The sequence below is a fragment of the Sorex araneus genome, chromosome 1 (assembly GCF_027595985.1).
Source record: "Sorex araneus isolate mSorAra2 chromosome 1, mSorAra2.pri, whole genome shotgun sequence".
In the NCBI taxonomy this organism is placed as follows: domain Eukaryota; kingdom Metazoa; phylum Chordata; class Mammalia; order Eulipotyphla; family Soricidae; genus Sorex; species Sorex araneus.
This window is the reverse complement of record NC_073302.1, coordinates 37,200,229-37,215,061: the sequence shown is the minus strand read 5'-3', so window position 1 is coordinate 37,215,061 and position 14,833 is coordinate 37,200,229. Positions and strand designations below refer to the sequence as shown.

Here is a 14,833-nt window from a genome sequence, read left to right as displayed (position 1 = left end):
CCCTGTGCATTGCCGGGTGTGACCCAAAAAGAAAAAAAAATTGAGAACCGTAAAAAACTTTGTAACTATATCTCATGGTGATTCAATTTAAAAAAAGAAAAAAGAAAAAAATTCTAAGTAAATGAAAATTAGAAATAAAAAGATAAAAACAAAATTGAGGCCCAGGGGCTGGAGAGATAGTCTAGTAGGCAAGGAGCCTTTCATGCAGCCAACCCAGCTTTGATCCTGTCACCACATATAGTTTCCCAAGCCCTGCCAGGAATGATCCCTGAAAACAGAGACAGATGTAAGCCTTGAGCTCTGCTGGTGTTTCCCCCAAACAGACAGAAAAAAAAAAAGACTGGGGAACCAGGAGCCAGAGAGCTAGCACGGAGGATAAGGTGCTTGCCTTGTATGCAGCCCATCTGGTTTGATCACTGGCACCAAATACCTGAACACTGTAGCACTGTAGCACTCTTATCCTGTTGCTCATCAATTTGCTCGAGCGGGCACCAGTAACATCTCCATTGTGAGACTTGTGGTTACTGTTTTTGGCATTTTGGCATGGAGCCTGGCAAGCCACCATGGGTAGCTTGCCAGGCTCTGCCGTGCGGGCGGGATACTCTCGGTAGCTTGCCGGGCTTTCTGAGAGGGACGGAGGGATCAAACCCGAGTCAGTCGTCTGCAAGGCAAATGCCCTACCCACTGTGCTATCAAACACACCAGGAGTAATCTCTGAGCACAGAACAGAGAGTAAACCATGAACACAGCCAGATATGCAACCCCCCTTTTCTTTTTCTTTTTCTTTTTTTTCAGATCAGACGATGGTAATGTCTTTACTACTTGACTGATATTTTTTTTTTCTTTTTGGGTCACACCCAGTGATGCTCAGGGGTTACTCCTGGCTTTGCACTCAGGAATTACTCCTGGCGATGCTTGGGGGACCATATGGGATGCCGGGGATCGAACCCGGGTCGGCCGCGTGCAAGGCAAACGCCCTACCCGCTGTGCTATCGCTCCAGCCCCTTGACTGATATTTTGACTGCCTGTAGAATTCTAAGTTGAAAACTATTTTCCTTCAGAAATTTGGCTTCTTTCTCCCATGAGTTCATTCTCTTTTTATCACTTGCTATAATTGATACATTTTAAGAACAGGTAGAGAGTAATAGATTGTTCAGGTTTGTCATGGTTTACCAGAGTTAAACTCTCTTGTTTTTATAATGCTAAAGAAAATGATTCCTGGGACTGAAGACAGTGTCAGGTCTGATATCCCCAGTGGAGAAATCACATCCCTTGATGCAAACTGGATTTAATTTAGTCGCTTCACAGTTTTAAGAAAAGTATAATGATTATGTAAGATGTTAACATTAGGGAAAATGGAATGAAGCATCTATGGAGCTCTCTGTTATCTCTGTATCATTTTCTACATCTATGATTATTCCAAAACAAAACATTAATGGGTGCACTACATTTTATAGATGTAAGAATTCACATTTCAGCTCTCTATATCTAGGGCTTTGGGGCATGCATAGATAGCACTTTAACAACTTCTATTTAATGGCATTTTTCTTTTTAGATTTTCTGTCTCTTCTGGGTCATCTTATATCATTTATATTTTCCTTGAAATACATCCATATCATCAAGATCTTCAAACATGTCTGTGTAGTGGTAAGCAACATAATCTCTTATAATTCTTTTAAAAGTAGAATTGGCAGAAGCCAGAGCATAGTACAGTGGGTAGGGAGTCTGCCTTGCATGCAGCCGACCTGAGTTTGATCTCCAGCATCCCGTGTGGTCCCCCAGGACTGCTATGAGTAATTCCTGAGTGCAGAGCCAGAAGTAACTCCTGAGCAGTGCCGGGTGTGACCCAAAACAAAAAAACAAACAAAAACAAAAAAGAATTGTCATATAACATTATATTAATTTTAAGTATACAGTGATAACAAATAATGACTCAAAATCTGTACATATTGCAATATTGTTGTTCCAATATATCTAGTTAATAAGTCACTAGGTCTGGTATCATCACACATGTAGTGCATTGTTTTCTTGTGATGAAAACTTTAAGATCTATGCTCTTAGCAACTTTCAAACATGCCTATATAGTATGATAAACTATAGTTCCCAGCCTGTAAATTCACATCTCTGACTTGTTTATTTTATAACTGGACATTGGTACCTTTTGACTCCCTTTACCCATTTCTCCCACCTGCCCGTCTTTTTCACAATTTCTGTATCCATGGTTCTTTCCTCATGTCAGGTATTGTTTTGTGTCCTTATATTTTGGGTTGTGAAACTGAATTGGTGAGTTGAGATCACAGCTATTTTTTTTTTTTTGCTTTTTTGGGTCACACCCAGCGATGCACAGGGGTTACTCCTGGCTCTGCACTCAGGAATTACTCCTGGCGGTGCTCAGGGGACCATATGGGATGCTGGGAATCGAACCCGGGTCGGCCACGTGCAAGGCTAACGCCCTACCCGCTGTGCTATTGCTCCAGCCCCCTCACAGCTATTTTTTTCACAGGCCTCCAAGCAATTCTTGGGATCCCTGGAGCATCCCGGTGTTTCCTCAGCAGACCTGTGGTGCATGCAGTGTCCAGGGGCCTCTGGGACCACACCTGGTGGTGCAGTGCTGAGAATCAAACTCGGGGCTTTGCACATGCCAGCACATGCTCTACCACTGAGCTGTCTCCTTAGGCCTTAACCCCAGACCAGTATTTCTAAAAGCAAAGCAAACACACAAATCTGATAACTTTATTGTTTGTTTGTTTGTTTGGGGCCACACCCAGCGGTGCTCAGGGCATACTGCTGGCTCTGTGCTCAGGGATCACTCCCGGCAGGATCAGGGGACCTTATGGGTTGCTGGGTTTTGAACCCCAGGTCAAACACATGCAAGGCAAGTGCCCTACCTGCTGTGCTGCCTCTCCAGCCTCATATTTTTAAATGCATAGCGACTGTCTTTCTTACAGTCCGGTGTTTCAGTTTTACCAGTGAATGGCCCGTTTGGAAATAAATATGGAATGCAGTGCAAGGAAGCAGTGTTGAGTCTCACAGAGTAGTAGCATGTGCCTAGTGCATGCCCTGCCTGCACTGTGCTGTCCCAGGGTGCTTACCCAGGTGGGCAGCACCAGCGAGTATGACACAGTCAAGTGTCTTCGGACTGTGCGTCCCTGTCCCCCCTTGAGAAACCTCTTCTGTGTTCTTCCCTATTCCTTAGCTGTATCAGATATCAAGCCAGTCTGCTTACCACAAGGCAGTCGACTTCCTAGGAGAGTGTTTCTCAATCTGTTTCCATCCATGGCTCCCTCTCAACCTGCTTTCTTTCCTATGGCTTCCTCCCCATCCTACCGGTTGGAACCCCAGTCTCATACCATGGCCCCACCTACGTGACTTCCACCTGTGACTACCTTGGGTTGGGGGGAGGGGCACATGCCTGGGTTGAGAAGTGCTGTCTTAGGCTGGAGGAGTGCTAATGCCCTTTGCTTTGACCGTGGAGCATGTGTTTATGTCCATTTCAGAAGTAGAGTGAGCCTTAGGCATTCAGTCAGCTTCTGGGCAAGTACAGAAAGCATCTGAGCAATTTTTCAGGGCCCTCTTCAAAATATTTTGGCTAGCTTCTTTTTGTTGTTGTTGTTTTGTTTTGTTTTTTGTTTTTTGAGTCACACCCCTATGCACAAGGGTTACTCCTGGCTTTGCACACAGGAATTACTCCTGGCAGTGCTCAGGGGACCATATGGGATGCTGGGAATCGAACCCAGGTTGGCCGCGTGCAAGGCAAATGCCCTACCCGCTGTACTATTGCTGCAGCCCCAGCTATCTTCTTTTAAGAAAGAAGAAAGGAAGGAAGAGAGGAAAGAAGGAAGGAAGGGAGGGAGGGAGGGAGGGAGGGAGGGAGGGAGGGAGGGAGGGAGGGAGGGAGGGAGGAAGGAAGGAAGGAAGGAAGGAAGGAAGGAAGGAAGGAAGGAAGGAAGGAAGGAAGGAAGGAAGGAAGGAAGGAAGGAGGGAAAGAAGAAAGAAAATTCTTGTCTTCCTTTTAGGTAAATGGAAGAGCTGGAAAGCAGTTTACTTCAGACACGGAAAGCGCACCGAATCGAACAGATGGTGGCGAGATGGCTTCGGCGTTCCCGGGACAGCTCAGCCAGGTAAGGCTCCTGGTTGGCCAAGATTTCTCTCAGTAGACGTTTGGTGTCACAGGGTGAGCAGATTTTACTAGTCTTCACAGTGGCTTAGGATCTCTGACTCCAGCTTGCTTTGTTCTTACACCATATGGCGAGAGTAGCATAAACAGACCAGCAATGTGGCTGGAGTTCTTTTCTCTTTGTCCCCCTTTCAACTCTTCCCCAACATGAACTCACAGACATGTAGATACATTTGCATCAAACTACACTGGCAAAGACAAACGTACCACATGGAGACTCAGACTCACACGCTTACACGTGCGCACATGCACGCACACACACATACATACACACACACACACATTCTTGGCTGAATATTTGATGTGAGGGTCAGACAATCTGCTGTTTATCACCCTTCTCTGTCTTTGTTTCCAGCAGCTGTTCCTTTCTTGCCGTCCTATTTCATGCTAAACAAAATGAAATGAAATCAAATACAGATCTGATTTGACTGCTACAAGAGAATTTAAAATATGTTCTGTTTTGAAACGTTCATTTTGCATCTCAGATTTCCCATCTGGCCCTGCCACAGAGATGAAATATCACATGTCAGGTGTCTACGGAGACACACATTCTTCTGAAGGAACCAGAAACAGCTGCTCTGTGTGCGAGCAGGAAGCCTTGCTCAGGGTGACGCTGCCCTGCAGCCAAGTGCCTGGACTTTGCACGCCACAGTGAGATGAGGCTGGTAGAACTAGCACCCGTTTATAGAGGAAGCACCTAAGGCTCAGAAAATGATTTCTTTCTGACTGTCCCATCCTCTGCTCAGAACTCTTTGGCAGGTCCCCGTTTCTCTTTGGAGGGGGTGGGGAGAGCATCCAAAGAGGTGCTTGGATGTGGTAAGGCCTGATGGGATGCTTCTTTGTCCGGGTAATGTTGGGCCCAAGCTGGCAGTTCTGGGGGTCAAGTTCATGATGTGCAAAGCATACTCTCCACCCTTTTGAGCAATCTTCCCAGCCCCTGAATACCCCCATTTCTTAGAACGGGGCGGGGGGAGGGTTAAAGCCTTTTTGGTTAGATATTTAAGACTCTGTTATCAGTTCTGAACAACTGTCTGCATTGACATCACACTCTAATTAAAGCCAGCCATTCATTATCCCCCTTCTACCAGTGGCCCCCCTACCCCTTTTCACTTGAGTGCCTGTGCCAGATCTCTCCACCCATCTTCACTGTGTCTCACAACCACCCACGGTGTTGGGTCTGCCCAAAATGGTGGGTGTCCATGAGAGGCCTGAGTCCACAATCAGAATTCATCTCTGTGTGGAGCATGTTCAATTGTAACTTGACATCGCACTTCTCCTTCTTTCTCTCCTTTAATTTTTTGTAACATATGTTCTGATTATAAATATGCCTATATTTATATGGAAATACACACAGGTTAAATTGCATGGTTCAACTTCGACCTGGGAATTTTTTGTTTGATAAGTAAAATGGTTTTATTTAGGGAAAGATGAGAAAGGAGAGAGTGAGGGAATAAAAGAGAAAGAGACAAACAGACAAACAGAACCAGCAGAGATATAGCCCTTTTCTTCTAAATCACAGATTTTCAACTGCTGGTTGGTCTTCAGGTATAAAAAGGTTGAGAACCACTATTTTGGGGTGAAAGGTAGTTGCTGAGGCTCTGTACTTAGGGGTCACTCCTGGCAGGGGTCAGTTCTGAGTCAGCTGTGTGCAAGACAAGCACCTCGTCCTCTGTACTCTCTCTTTGACCCTGGAAACCAGTTTTAGATCATCAGATCTATGTGGGTTGGAAAACTAGCCGTCTCTATCCTATAGCCTAGAGGTGGCTGAGTTTCCACGGATTACAAATGATTGAAAAACTACCAGGCATGACACTTCCTTAAGCATTGCAAGCCCTAGTCCTGGGGGTGTTGCTCCATGAAACAGGATCCCCGGAGCAGAGCAAACCGCACCAGCGACCTTCCAGTTTCTTCTTCAAGAGACCTGAGCACCACTCTGCAAGTTTCTGCCTTCCTCTCACTCTGTGGTCAACTGGCCAGTGGATCCCGTCACATCATCTTCCAGCATGTCCTATGTCTGTCCGTCTGTCTGTCATATCTGCAGGGACATGTTCATACTCACTCTCCCTTGTTGCAGCCAACTCCCAACCCCAATGCTGGATTGAACTTAGCAGAATTCAAGTTGCTCTGTCCCTCAGGCTTAGTTCCAGCTGCACCCCACCCCGGACAGTTCCGTGGCTCACCCACCATTGCATCACAGCCTGCAAGTTCGCCTGATTGATGCGCCCTGGCCTAAAGATGTAGGTCACTGCATTCTCTCCTTTTTCCTGCTTTCTTGACACCATGCACTTACCATTTTGTTTTCCTCCTGGGAACATAGCCCTTGTCACACTTCATAATAATGGATCCATTTCTCTCCTGATTCCTCTCCTCCCTGATCATCAGACAGCCCTTCTCCTCCAATTCTCCCACCTTATATGAGACCAGGCTGGAGCAATAGCACAGCAGGTAGGGCATTTGCCTTGCACGCAGCCGACCCGGGTTCAATTCCTTCATCCCTCTCAGAGAGCCCAGCAAGCTACCGAGAGTATCCCACCTGCATGGCAGAGCCTGGCAAGCTACCCAAGGCGTATTCGATATGCCAAAAACAGTAACATGTCTCACAATGGAGACATTACTGGTGCCCGCTCGAGCAAATCAATGAACCACGGAACAGCAGTGCTACAGTGCAGTGCTATATGAGGCCAGTGACCTTGTTTTACAAAATAGCCTCAAGACTGGAAGAAGGCCCTGAAGGTAGTAAATGTTCAATACATTGTTACTGATGAAGGGCCTTCACAAGGGAACTATCTTGTTAATTAAGATATATTTTCATTGTACCTCTAGCTTCTCCCCTCCCCAAAATGTTGAGGGCTGACAGTTTCAAAGCATCTGGAAAATTAAACTAAGTTTAGAAATAGCAATACCAATAAATAGCAAAGCAATTACGCATAGGGATTTACTCTCTGGGTTATCTGATAACCAGGACAATAATTTTTTTTTTTTTTTTTGCTTTTTGGGTCACACCCAGCGATGCTCAGGGGTTACTCCTGGCTTTGCACTCAGGAATTGCTCCTGGCAGTGCTCGGGGGACCATATGGGATGCCGGGGATTGAACCCGGGTCGGCCGCATGTAAGGCAAACGCCCTACCTGCTGTGCTATCGCTCCGGCCCCAAGAACAATAAATTTTTTTTAAAAAAAAGCTCATTGAATTGTTTTCTAAGATCAAAAAAGTAGCAAACAGATATGGAAGCTCATCTGGAGTTATATATCTTTAGATACATATATAAGCGATTCTATTGGTAGGGGGAGTGTTTAAAGACATCTGTTCTTTTCTAGGCCAGAGATAGTGCAGGAATTAAGGCTTTCGCCTTGTGTCCTGAGGATCCCAGTTTGAATTCCTGGCACCACATATGGTTCTGCCAGGGTCTCTTCTGAGCAGACCCAGGAAAATAACATCTGAATGTGCGGGTTTGACACCAAACCCAAAACAAAAACTTCCAATTGTTTCAGCCAGTTATACCATTTGTAATTGTCATTTCTTTTATAAAAGTTCAGTTCTGGCTTGGGTGTGATGTTAGAACTTTGTATGTATAAAACCCTATCATTAACAGTATTGTAAAGCATGGTGCCTAAAATTTAAAATAAAACTTTTTTGAATTCCAGGCTCTGTACTCCTGGCAGGCTTGAGGGACCAAATGGGATATTAGGGATCAATTCCAGTTAGCCACGTGTGAGATGACTGTCCTACCACTATTCCGGTTGCTTCACCCCTGCTCCCCAATTTTTAATTTAAATTCTGTATAAATTCTAAGTGAATCATCTAGGAGTAAATCAATTTTTTTCTTTTTTTGCTTTTTGGGTCACACCTGGAGATTCACAGGGGTTACTCCTGGCTCTGCACTCAGGAATCACCCCTGGTGGTGCTTAGGGGACCATATGGGATACTGGGAATCGAACCTGGGTCAGCCACGTGCAAGATAAACGCCCTACCCGCTGTGCTATCGCTCCAGCCCCAATATTTTAAAAGTAATTTATACTGCTTTGTAAAAAAGGAATGTGACTAAAATGATTTCTTTCATAAGGGAAAAGGTTTGGTTTGTTTTTTTAAAAATCCAATTTAATTTAAAAATATTACTAAACAAATTGATAACTTTAATGATCCAGGGACAGTGTTAGAGTGTTTTTTTTTTGGGGGGGGGGGCTTGTGGTTGAGCCACACCCAACAATGCTTAGGGGTTAGTCCTGACTCTGCACTCAGGAATTACTCCTGGAGGTGCTTGGGGGACCATTTGGGATGCTGTAGATCAAACTTGGGTCATTGGTCACAAACAAGGCAAGTGCCCTACCCACTGTACTGTCTCTCTGGCCCCAGTGTTAGAGCTGTATAATGTTTTTTCTTTATTTTAAAAAATTATACTGAATATTATTATTATTACTATTTTTAATGGAAACTGTATAATGCATTTTCATATAGGCATTCCTCTTGGAGAGGGGTGTCCATTTTCAGCATGTCTTCGATTTCTTAATTTTTAGACTAAGTTTCAATGGTTATTACAATTAGTCAAATACAGAGAGCAGCACTCAATCTGAATAAGCATCTGTGCTTGGGTAAGCTTAAGCTTAGTAGGGTGTGAGCATAAACTTCATGAAACTTGTTTGTAGAAATGCAGAAATATTCTGGTGTGTTGCAGGTGACTCCTCTCATAACTTAATACTACATTCCAATAAGAAAATAGCATTTGCAGTGCCAGAAGGAATGAAATGACCTTTCAAACTATTATTAAGATTTTGTTTAAGTTCAAGCCCTTAGGATAAACCCAAGTACCAAATAGTCTCTGTGACATGTTTTGAGTTTTTGTATAAATAATATAAAGTGCTTAATAAAAGCTACAACCTAGTGACATTACATCTTTCTGCTCTGAAATTGCTATCTTCCTAGCAGATTTGTATAACTATAGAAGTAATAAACTGAGAAAAAATTTAAAAGTATTCTAGTATACTTTTCTACTTGATTATAGAAATCAATTATACTTTTCTACTTGTTTTCTCTCCTGCAAACATTTCATTATTTGTTTTTTTTTTATGTAGTTAAATAATATTCTTTTTCAGTTTTCCTGCAGTTGAATGGCAAGTGATCTGGCTGCATTGAAGCTTAGAAAAGCCTCACTCAGGAGCCTGGGAAATAGCTTAAAGGGGTGCAATGTCAATGTGAGAACCTAAATTCAATCCCTGTTATCATGTACCTCCCTACTAATTTTGCCACTGTGGACCTGGGACCCCTAAATCCTTCTGGGAAGCTTCTCCCCCACCCAAAATGAAAATCCTTACTCAATAATTCATTTAAGTCATTCAAGTAATTTTAAATTCAATTTAATAGTTTTTAAATATTAATAATTATTTAATGTGGAGTTTATTTTAGCAGAGGCTATGAAATGAAGATCTAGTTTGATTTTTTTCCAAAATAGTAAGTAGTTGTTTGGAACACTATTAACAATCACCATTATGAGAGGTCTTTTCTGCTTCACTCATTCACTGCCCCTCTTGTAAAGATACATGAGATTCCTATGTCCTTCACACAGCTGTGCTTAGATTTCTGACATTTATTATCTATTGCTACTCCTTGTTTTCTGGTTTTTTAAAAATTCTTACCTAGCCTTTTTTTCAGGTGATTGTTTAGAATGATTGTACTGTTAAGACAGTTCAACATAAAATTTACTGACTTCTTTTGTACTTAATCAGGAAATGTTAGTTGTGTAGAGCAAGATTTCAAGAAACATGAGTTTAATCATGCACCTCAAGGCCTTCTATGTGTTTGGGGTTTATCATCAGGGCTTAAAATTTATTCCTTTCAACTTACCTTGAACCTTCTTACTATAAATATATGCTTCATGGCATCTAATTGTCAGAAGTCACTATGTTGGTTCTTCACGCTTTCCAAATTTGCTTGTTTGCTAGCAACCACAAATTTACTAATTAAAGTGATGAGCCTATTTGACCAATCTAATATATCATTAAAACTTAATGATCTATAAATATGATTTCTAAAGTACCAAGTTTTGGTTCTTTAAAAATCATATTTCTAAATATAGAAACAGATTTGCTTCCTTTAGCCCTTTATATGCTCAGGGTATCTTCACTGAATATGTCACCATCACATTGTCCTGTGAGTATGACCACTTGCTAAATTTCTTTGTGCTACTGCCTCCATTTCTGCTTTCTTATAAAAATGTTAGATTAAAAACCTAGCATAAGGGGTGGAGTGATAGCACAACGGGTAGGGCGTTTGCCTTGCATGCGGCCTATCTGGGTTCGATTCCCAGCATCCCATATGGTCCCCCAGCACCGCCAGGAATAATTCCTGAGTGCAGAGCCAGGAGAGTAACCCCTGTGCATCGCTGGGTGTTACGCAAAAGAAAAAAAAACGTAGCTTATACCAGACCTTAAATTATCAAATTACTCAAGCTGGAAATAATGGGGTGTTTAAACATGGAATCAAAATAGTTTCTTTACATCCTATTGGAACTCAAAGGTGAATTCTTTATTGGTATAGGAGAAAGGTAAATTTAATTTCCCAACATGTCAGAGAACTTAATAAAAAAAAACCCAGAAATTTGAAGCATAGGCTATTTCCATCTGGCATTTTTCCTTTTCAATGTTATTGATCAGCTAAATGTAAATTTATGATCCATAACATAGAGAACTATTTATACAAGACTATTTTCATAATGAGTGAAACTTTTTTTAACTAGAGGCTTTATCCAGTTATTTAACAGGAAATCCGTTAGCATAACCACAGGTCTTTACCAAAGTAAAGTTAAATTTATGGTTTGGAAGCATTACAGAAGCAGCAGGCACAGGTTTTTAGATTATTGGGTCTCAGTTTGATATTTAGAAGATACTTCAGAGGAAGTTTTGCCTCAGAGATCATTTCCGTCAAATCACTGTCAAATATTGAACATTCTTTGTGAGGAGAAGCTCTGCATCCTCTTGTTCTTAAGCAATCCCTTTGAAAACAAAAGCTGTGAGTGGCCTTTGGGGAAAATGTCAAATCCAGGCTTTGGAGCAAAGCTTTCAACACTGTGAGGGATTATTCACCTCCATGGGACTCATTGTCTGCCATTGTCAAGGCACGGATTCTTCCAAATGAAAAAGTCGGTAACCACAAAGCCTACCTGTCTGAAAAGCATCAAAACAAATTATTTTGAAACTTGTGATACAGATTTCTTTTTCTTTGGTTTCCCAAATATTTATTCTTTCACTGGTTTTATAGCAATACCAGGCTGTGCTCAGGGCTTACTCCTGGCTCTGTGTTCAAGGCTCACTCCCGGAGGTACTCAGGGCACAATATACAGTGCCAGGGATCAAACTGAGGTCTGCCATGTGCATGGCAAACCCCATATCCCCTTCAGTATTGCTCCAGCCTCCCAAACATGTATTAAGACTTACTCCAAGCCTAGTAAGTAAGCCTAGAACTGACTTGGGCACATGAAACAAGAGAGTGTATAGTTTTTGCCATGAGCTGTAATCAAGAAAGGATAAAAGATTCCACATTGGTCATTACATATCAATTTTATATTTTTTAAAGCATAGGAATGTTTGCTAGAGGAAGGGGGGATATTTCTGCCCATATCAGAAGGCAGAGTAGGAGTCAAGAAGATCTAGTTAGGAATGTAGGGGGAAATCTCCTACATGTGTGTTGGAGATACAGGAACGAGAGGACTTGTGCACAGGTCAGTGTATCTGAGAAACTTGAAAAAGACTAGTTTGGTTGAACAAAATGTATTGAGAGAATGAGTGATGTGGTCATAGTGACTGCAGTCATAGGCAAGGACCCTGTTAAGCCTAGTTAAGTTGTTGGGATTAGCCATGTACTCAGGGGAGTCCCCTAAGCAGGGTTATGTTCAGGAATTACCCGGATGCTAGATGGAGACTCATTCAAGCAGGACAAGAATGAAAATAGAGAGATGGGGGGCTGGAGAGATAGCATAGTGGAAAGGGTGCTTGCCTTGTGCATGGCCAACCTGGGTTCAATCCCTGTCACCCCATATGGCTCTCCAACCATGTTGGAGTGATTCCTGAGCACAGATCTGGGAGTAAGACTGAAGCACTGTTGGGTGTGACCTCTACCCCCCCCCCCCCGTGGCCCCTCTCACACACTAGAGAGATGGTGGAAGACTATTGATGAAATCTATCTGCCAGACAGGTATTGGGGGCCCTGAAATAGAATGGTGGCCATAGGGACAGAGATAAATAAACATCTTCAGAGATCCTTGGTCTTGTGACTGATGGGGTATTAGGGAGAGCAGTGTAAAGTCAAGGCTCACTTGTAGGCAATGGAGCACCATTCTCAGGATACCATTTCCCGAGCCCTGGTTCATGGAGAAAGATGAGTCCTAATCAAGATGGATGTCTTTAGGGCTAAGCTTTATATAAAATGAGGCACCTTAAAGGAAAATGACTAGGACTGGCATCTGTATTCAAATAATCTGCTACTTATTAGTAGTTTCATATATCTTTATATTCACCTCATGCTATCATCTCAGAGATGCTCTGTTGCTGCATGCATTCTAGGTATTATATTTCACTCTGGTATTCACCTAACAGCCTGAGATGTGGGCAAAGATCTTTTCTCAGTGCTGGGAGAAATGCAGCAGTGGACCGAAGGTAGTACTTGTATTCAGTGAATTTATAGCCTCTTAAAGTAACTTGTTGTGTTAGATCATTATCAATAAAGATTTGAGGTGCTTGGGGCCAGAGAGGACCAGAACTCAGAGGTGAAGAACCTGCATCCTGCTAAAAATTGAGGAGGCTTTTAGGAAGAGTTGGCACTCAAGCTCAGTCTAGACTGGGCCTCCCATTTTTCCTGCTAGGTTAGCTGCCTGCAGGGAGGCCTGGCAGTCAAGGTAATACTGCAAGTGAGAGTATCTGATATGAAGGGAAGTGGGTGTGCGTGTTGACTGGTGCCAGAGAGCAGAAATTTTTTTTTAATTTATTTTTTAATTGAGTTACTGTGAGAACAGTTACAGGGCTTTTAGGATCGAGTCTCAGTCATACTATGCTCAAACACCCATCCCTTCACCAGTGCACATGCTCCACCACCAATAACCCCAGCATACCCCCTCCCACTCCCCCTCTGCCTGTGTGGCAGATGATTAGCACTTTACTCTTTCCTTACTTTGATTACATTCAACTTTTGACAGGAAACTCACTATCATTATTTGGTGTTTTACCCCCAACAGTCAGACCTGTCAGAATGACATCATTAGATTGTATGTTTTCTATTGTTGGTAACAAAGAGCATATGATGTTGCACGGTCGAGAAGCGTCCACCCAGATTTGGAATTCTGGTACTAAGTCCAGAGGTATTTCTGACAGCAGCCGCTGCATTCCGAGATTGGTTTCTGTGGCCCTGGGATCATGGCTGTTCAGGAGCAGAGGAGCTGTCCATGGGTGACCGCTCGGGGTCAGAGAGCAGAAAATTAAGAACCATAAGTATAAGGATGAGAATCTGATTTATTTTGTGTGTGTTGGACAGGTATAGGGAGTGGATATTCAAAGCTCACTCTTAGGAAGGAGGATTAGTTTCCTAAGCTGTATTTCCGTTTATGTCTCAAGTTTACAGACTGTTGATCCTTCGTTGAAATACAGTCTTTGGTAATTCTTCACCATGCTTGATTTACCTGTTATCTGTTAGGTTGTTTCAGGTTTTTCTACTATTCTAAAAAAAGCTGTGATATTTTTGAATATTCATGAGCCAAAGCATTTTGCGCTCATACTTTGTTCTAGGACTTCAGGCCCAGAGAGTACAGAGATAGCGATAGGTAAATGGATAACAAATAATACTAGGTCTTTTGTTTGGATTTATTATTTAAAAGGATGTCAGTCAAAGTGGTAATAGAAAGTTGAAGAAAAGCATTAAATTTTGGGGGGCTGGAGCAATAGCACAGCGGGTAGGGCGTTTGCCTTGCACACGGCCGACCCGGGTTCGATTCCCAGCATCCCATATGGTCCCCTGAGCACCGCCAGGAGTGATTCCTGAGTGCAGAGCCAGGAGTAACCCCTGTGCATTGCCGAGTGTGACCCAAAACCCCCCCCCCAAAAAAAGCATTAAATTTTAAATTCATATTCATTTTCCTGAGTATTTTCTAGAGTATAGTTTCTTAAACGTTTCCCACCCATTACCCCCCCTTTTTTTTTTTGCTTTTTGGGTCACACCTGGCGATGCACAGGGGTTACTCCTGGCTCTGCACTCAGGAATTACTCCTGGCGGTGCTCAGGGGACCATATGGGATGCTGGGAATCGAACCCGAGTCGGCCGCGTGCAAGGCAAACGCCCTACCCACTGTGCTATCTCTCCAGCCCCCCATTACCCCTTTTCATCCAAGAAATTTTTACTTGGCCCTGAGTATATAAACATATAAAATAGGATTACAAAATTTACCTATTAAAAAGCCATTAAAATGATTTAATTTTTTTAAATTTAGATATGATGATTTACAATACCACTAGTAGGTAATGTTTCAGGCAGATAGCATTGCTGTATAATACTGTCACCAATGGCAGTGTCATTCTACCTGTCCCTAGGACCCTTATAAGAACTTTATTTACTTATTTTTAAATAAGCCATTTTATTGCATATATTTAATTTTTAAAATTTATTGGGAGAGGGGAGGTTG

The 14,833-nt window shown here is 42.7% G+C and overlaps 1 protein-coding gene across 2 annotated transcripts in view; it reads left to right on the top strand.

Moving 5' to 3' along the window:
* Positions 1 to 14,833, top strand: part of FRMPD1 (FERM and PDZ domain containing 1) — a 102,995-nt gene that overhangs the window by 40,850 nt on the left and 47,312 nt on the right. For both annotated transcript variants that reach the window (XM_055120288.1, XM_055120279.1), the window contains exon 2: positions 4,017 to 4,121. In XM_055120288.1, coding sequence (XP_054976263.1) covers positions 4,021 to 4,121 — 101 coding nt within the window. In that variant the 5' untranslated portion in view covers positions 4,017 to 4,020. The remainder of the gene's footprint in view (positions 1 to 4,016; positions 4,122 to 14,833) is intronic.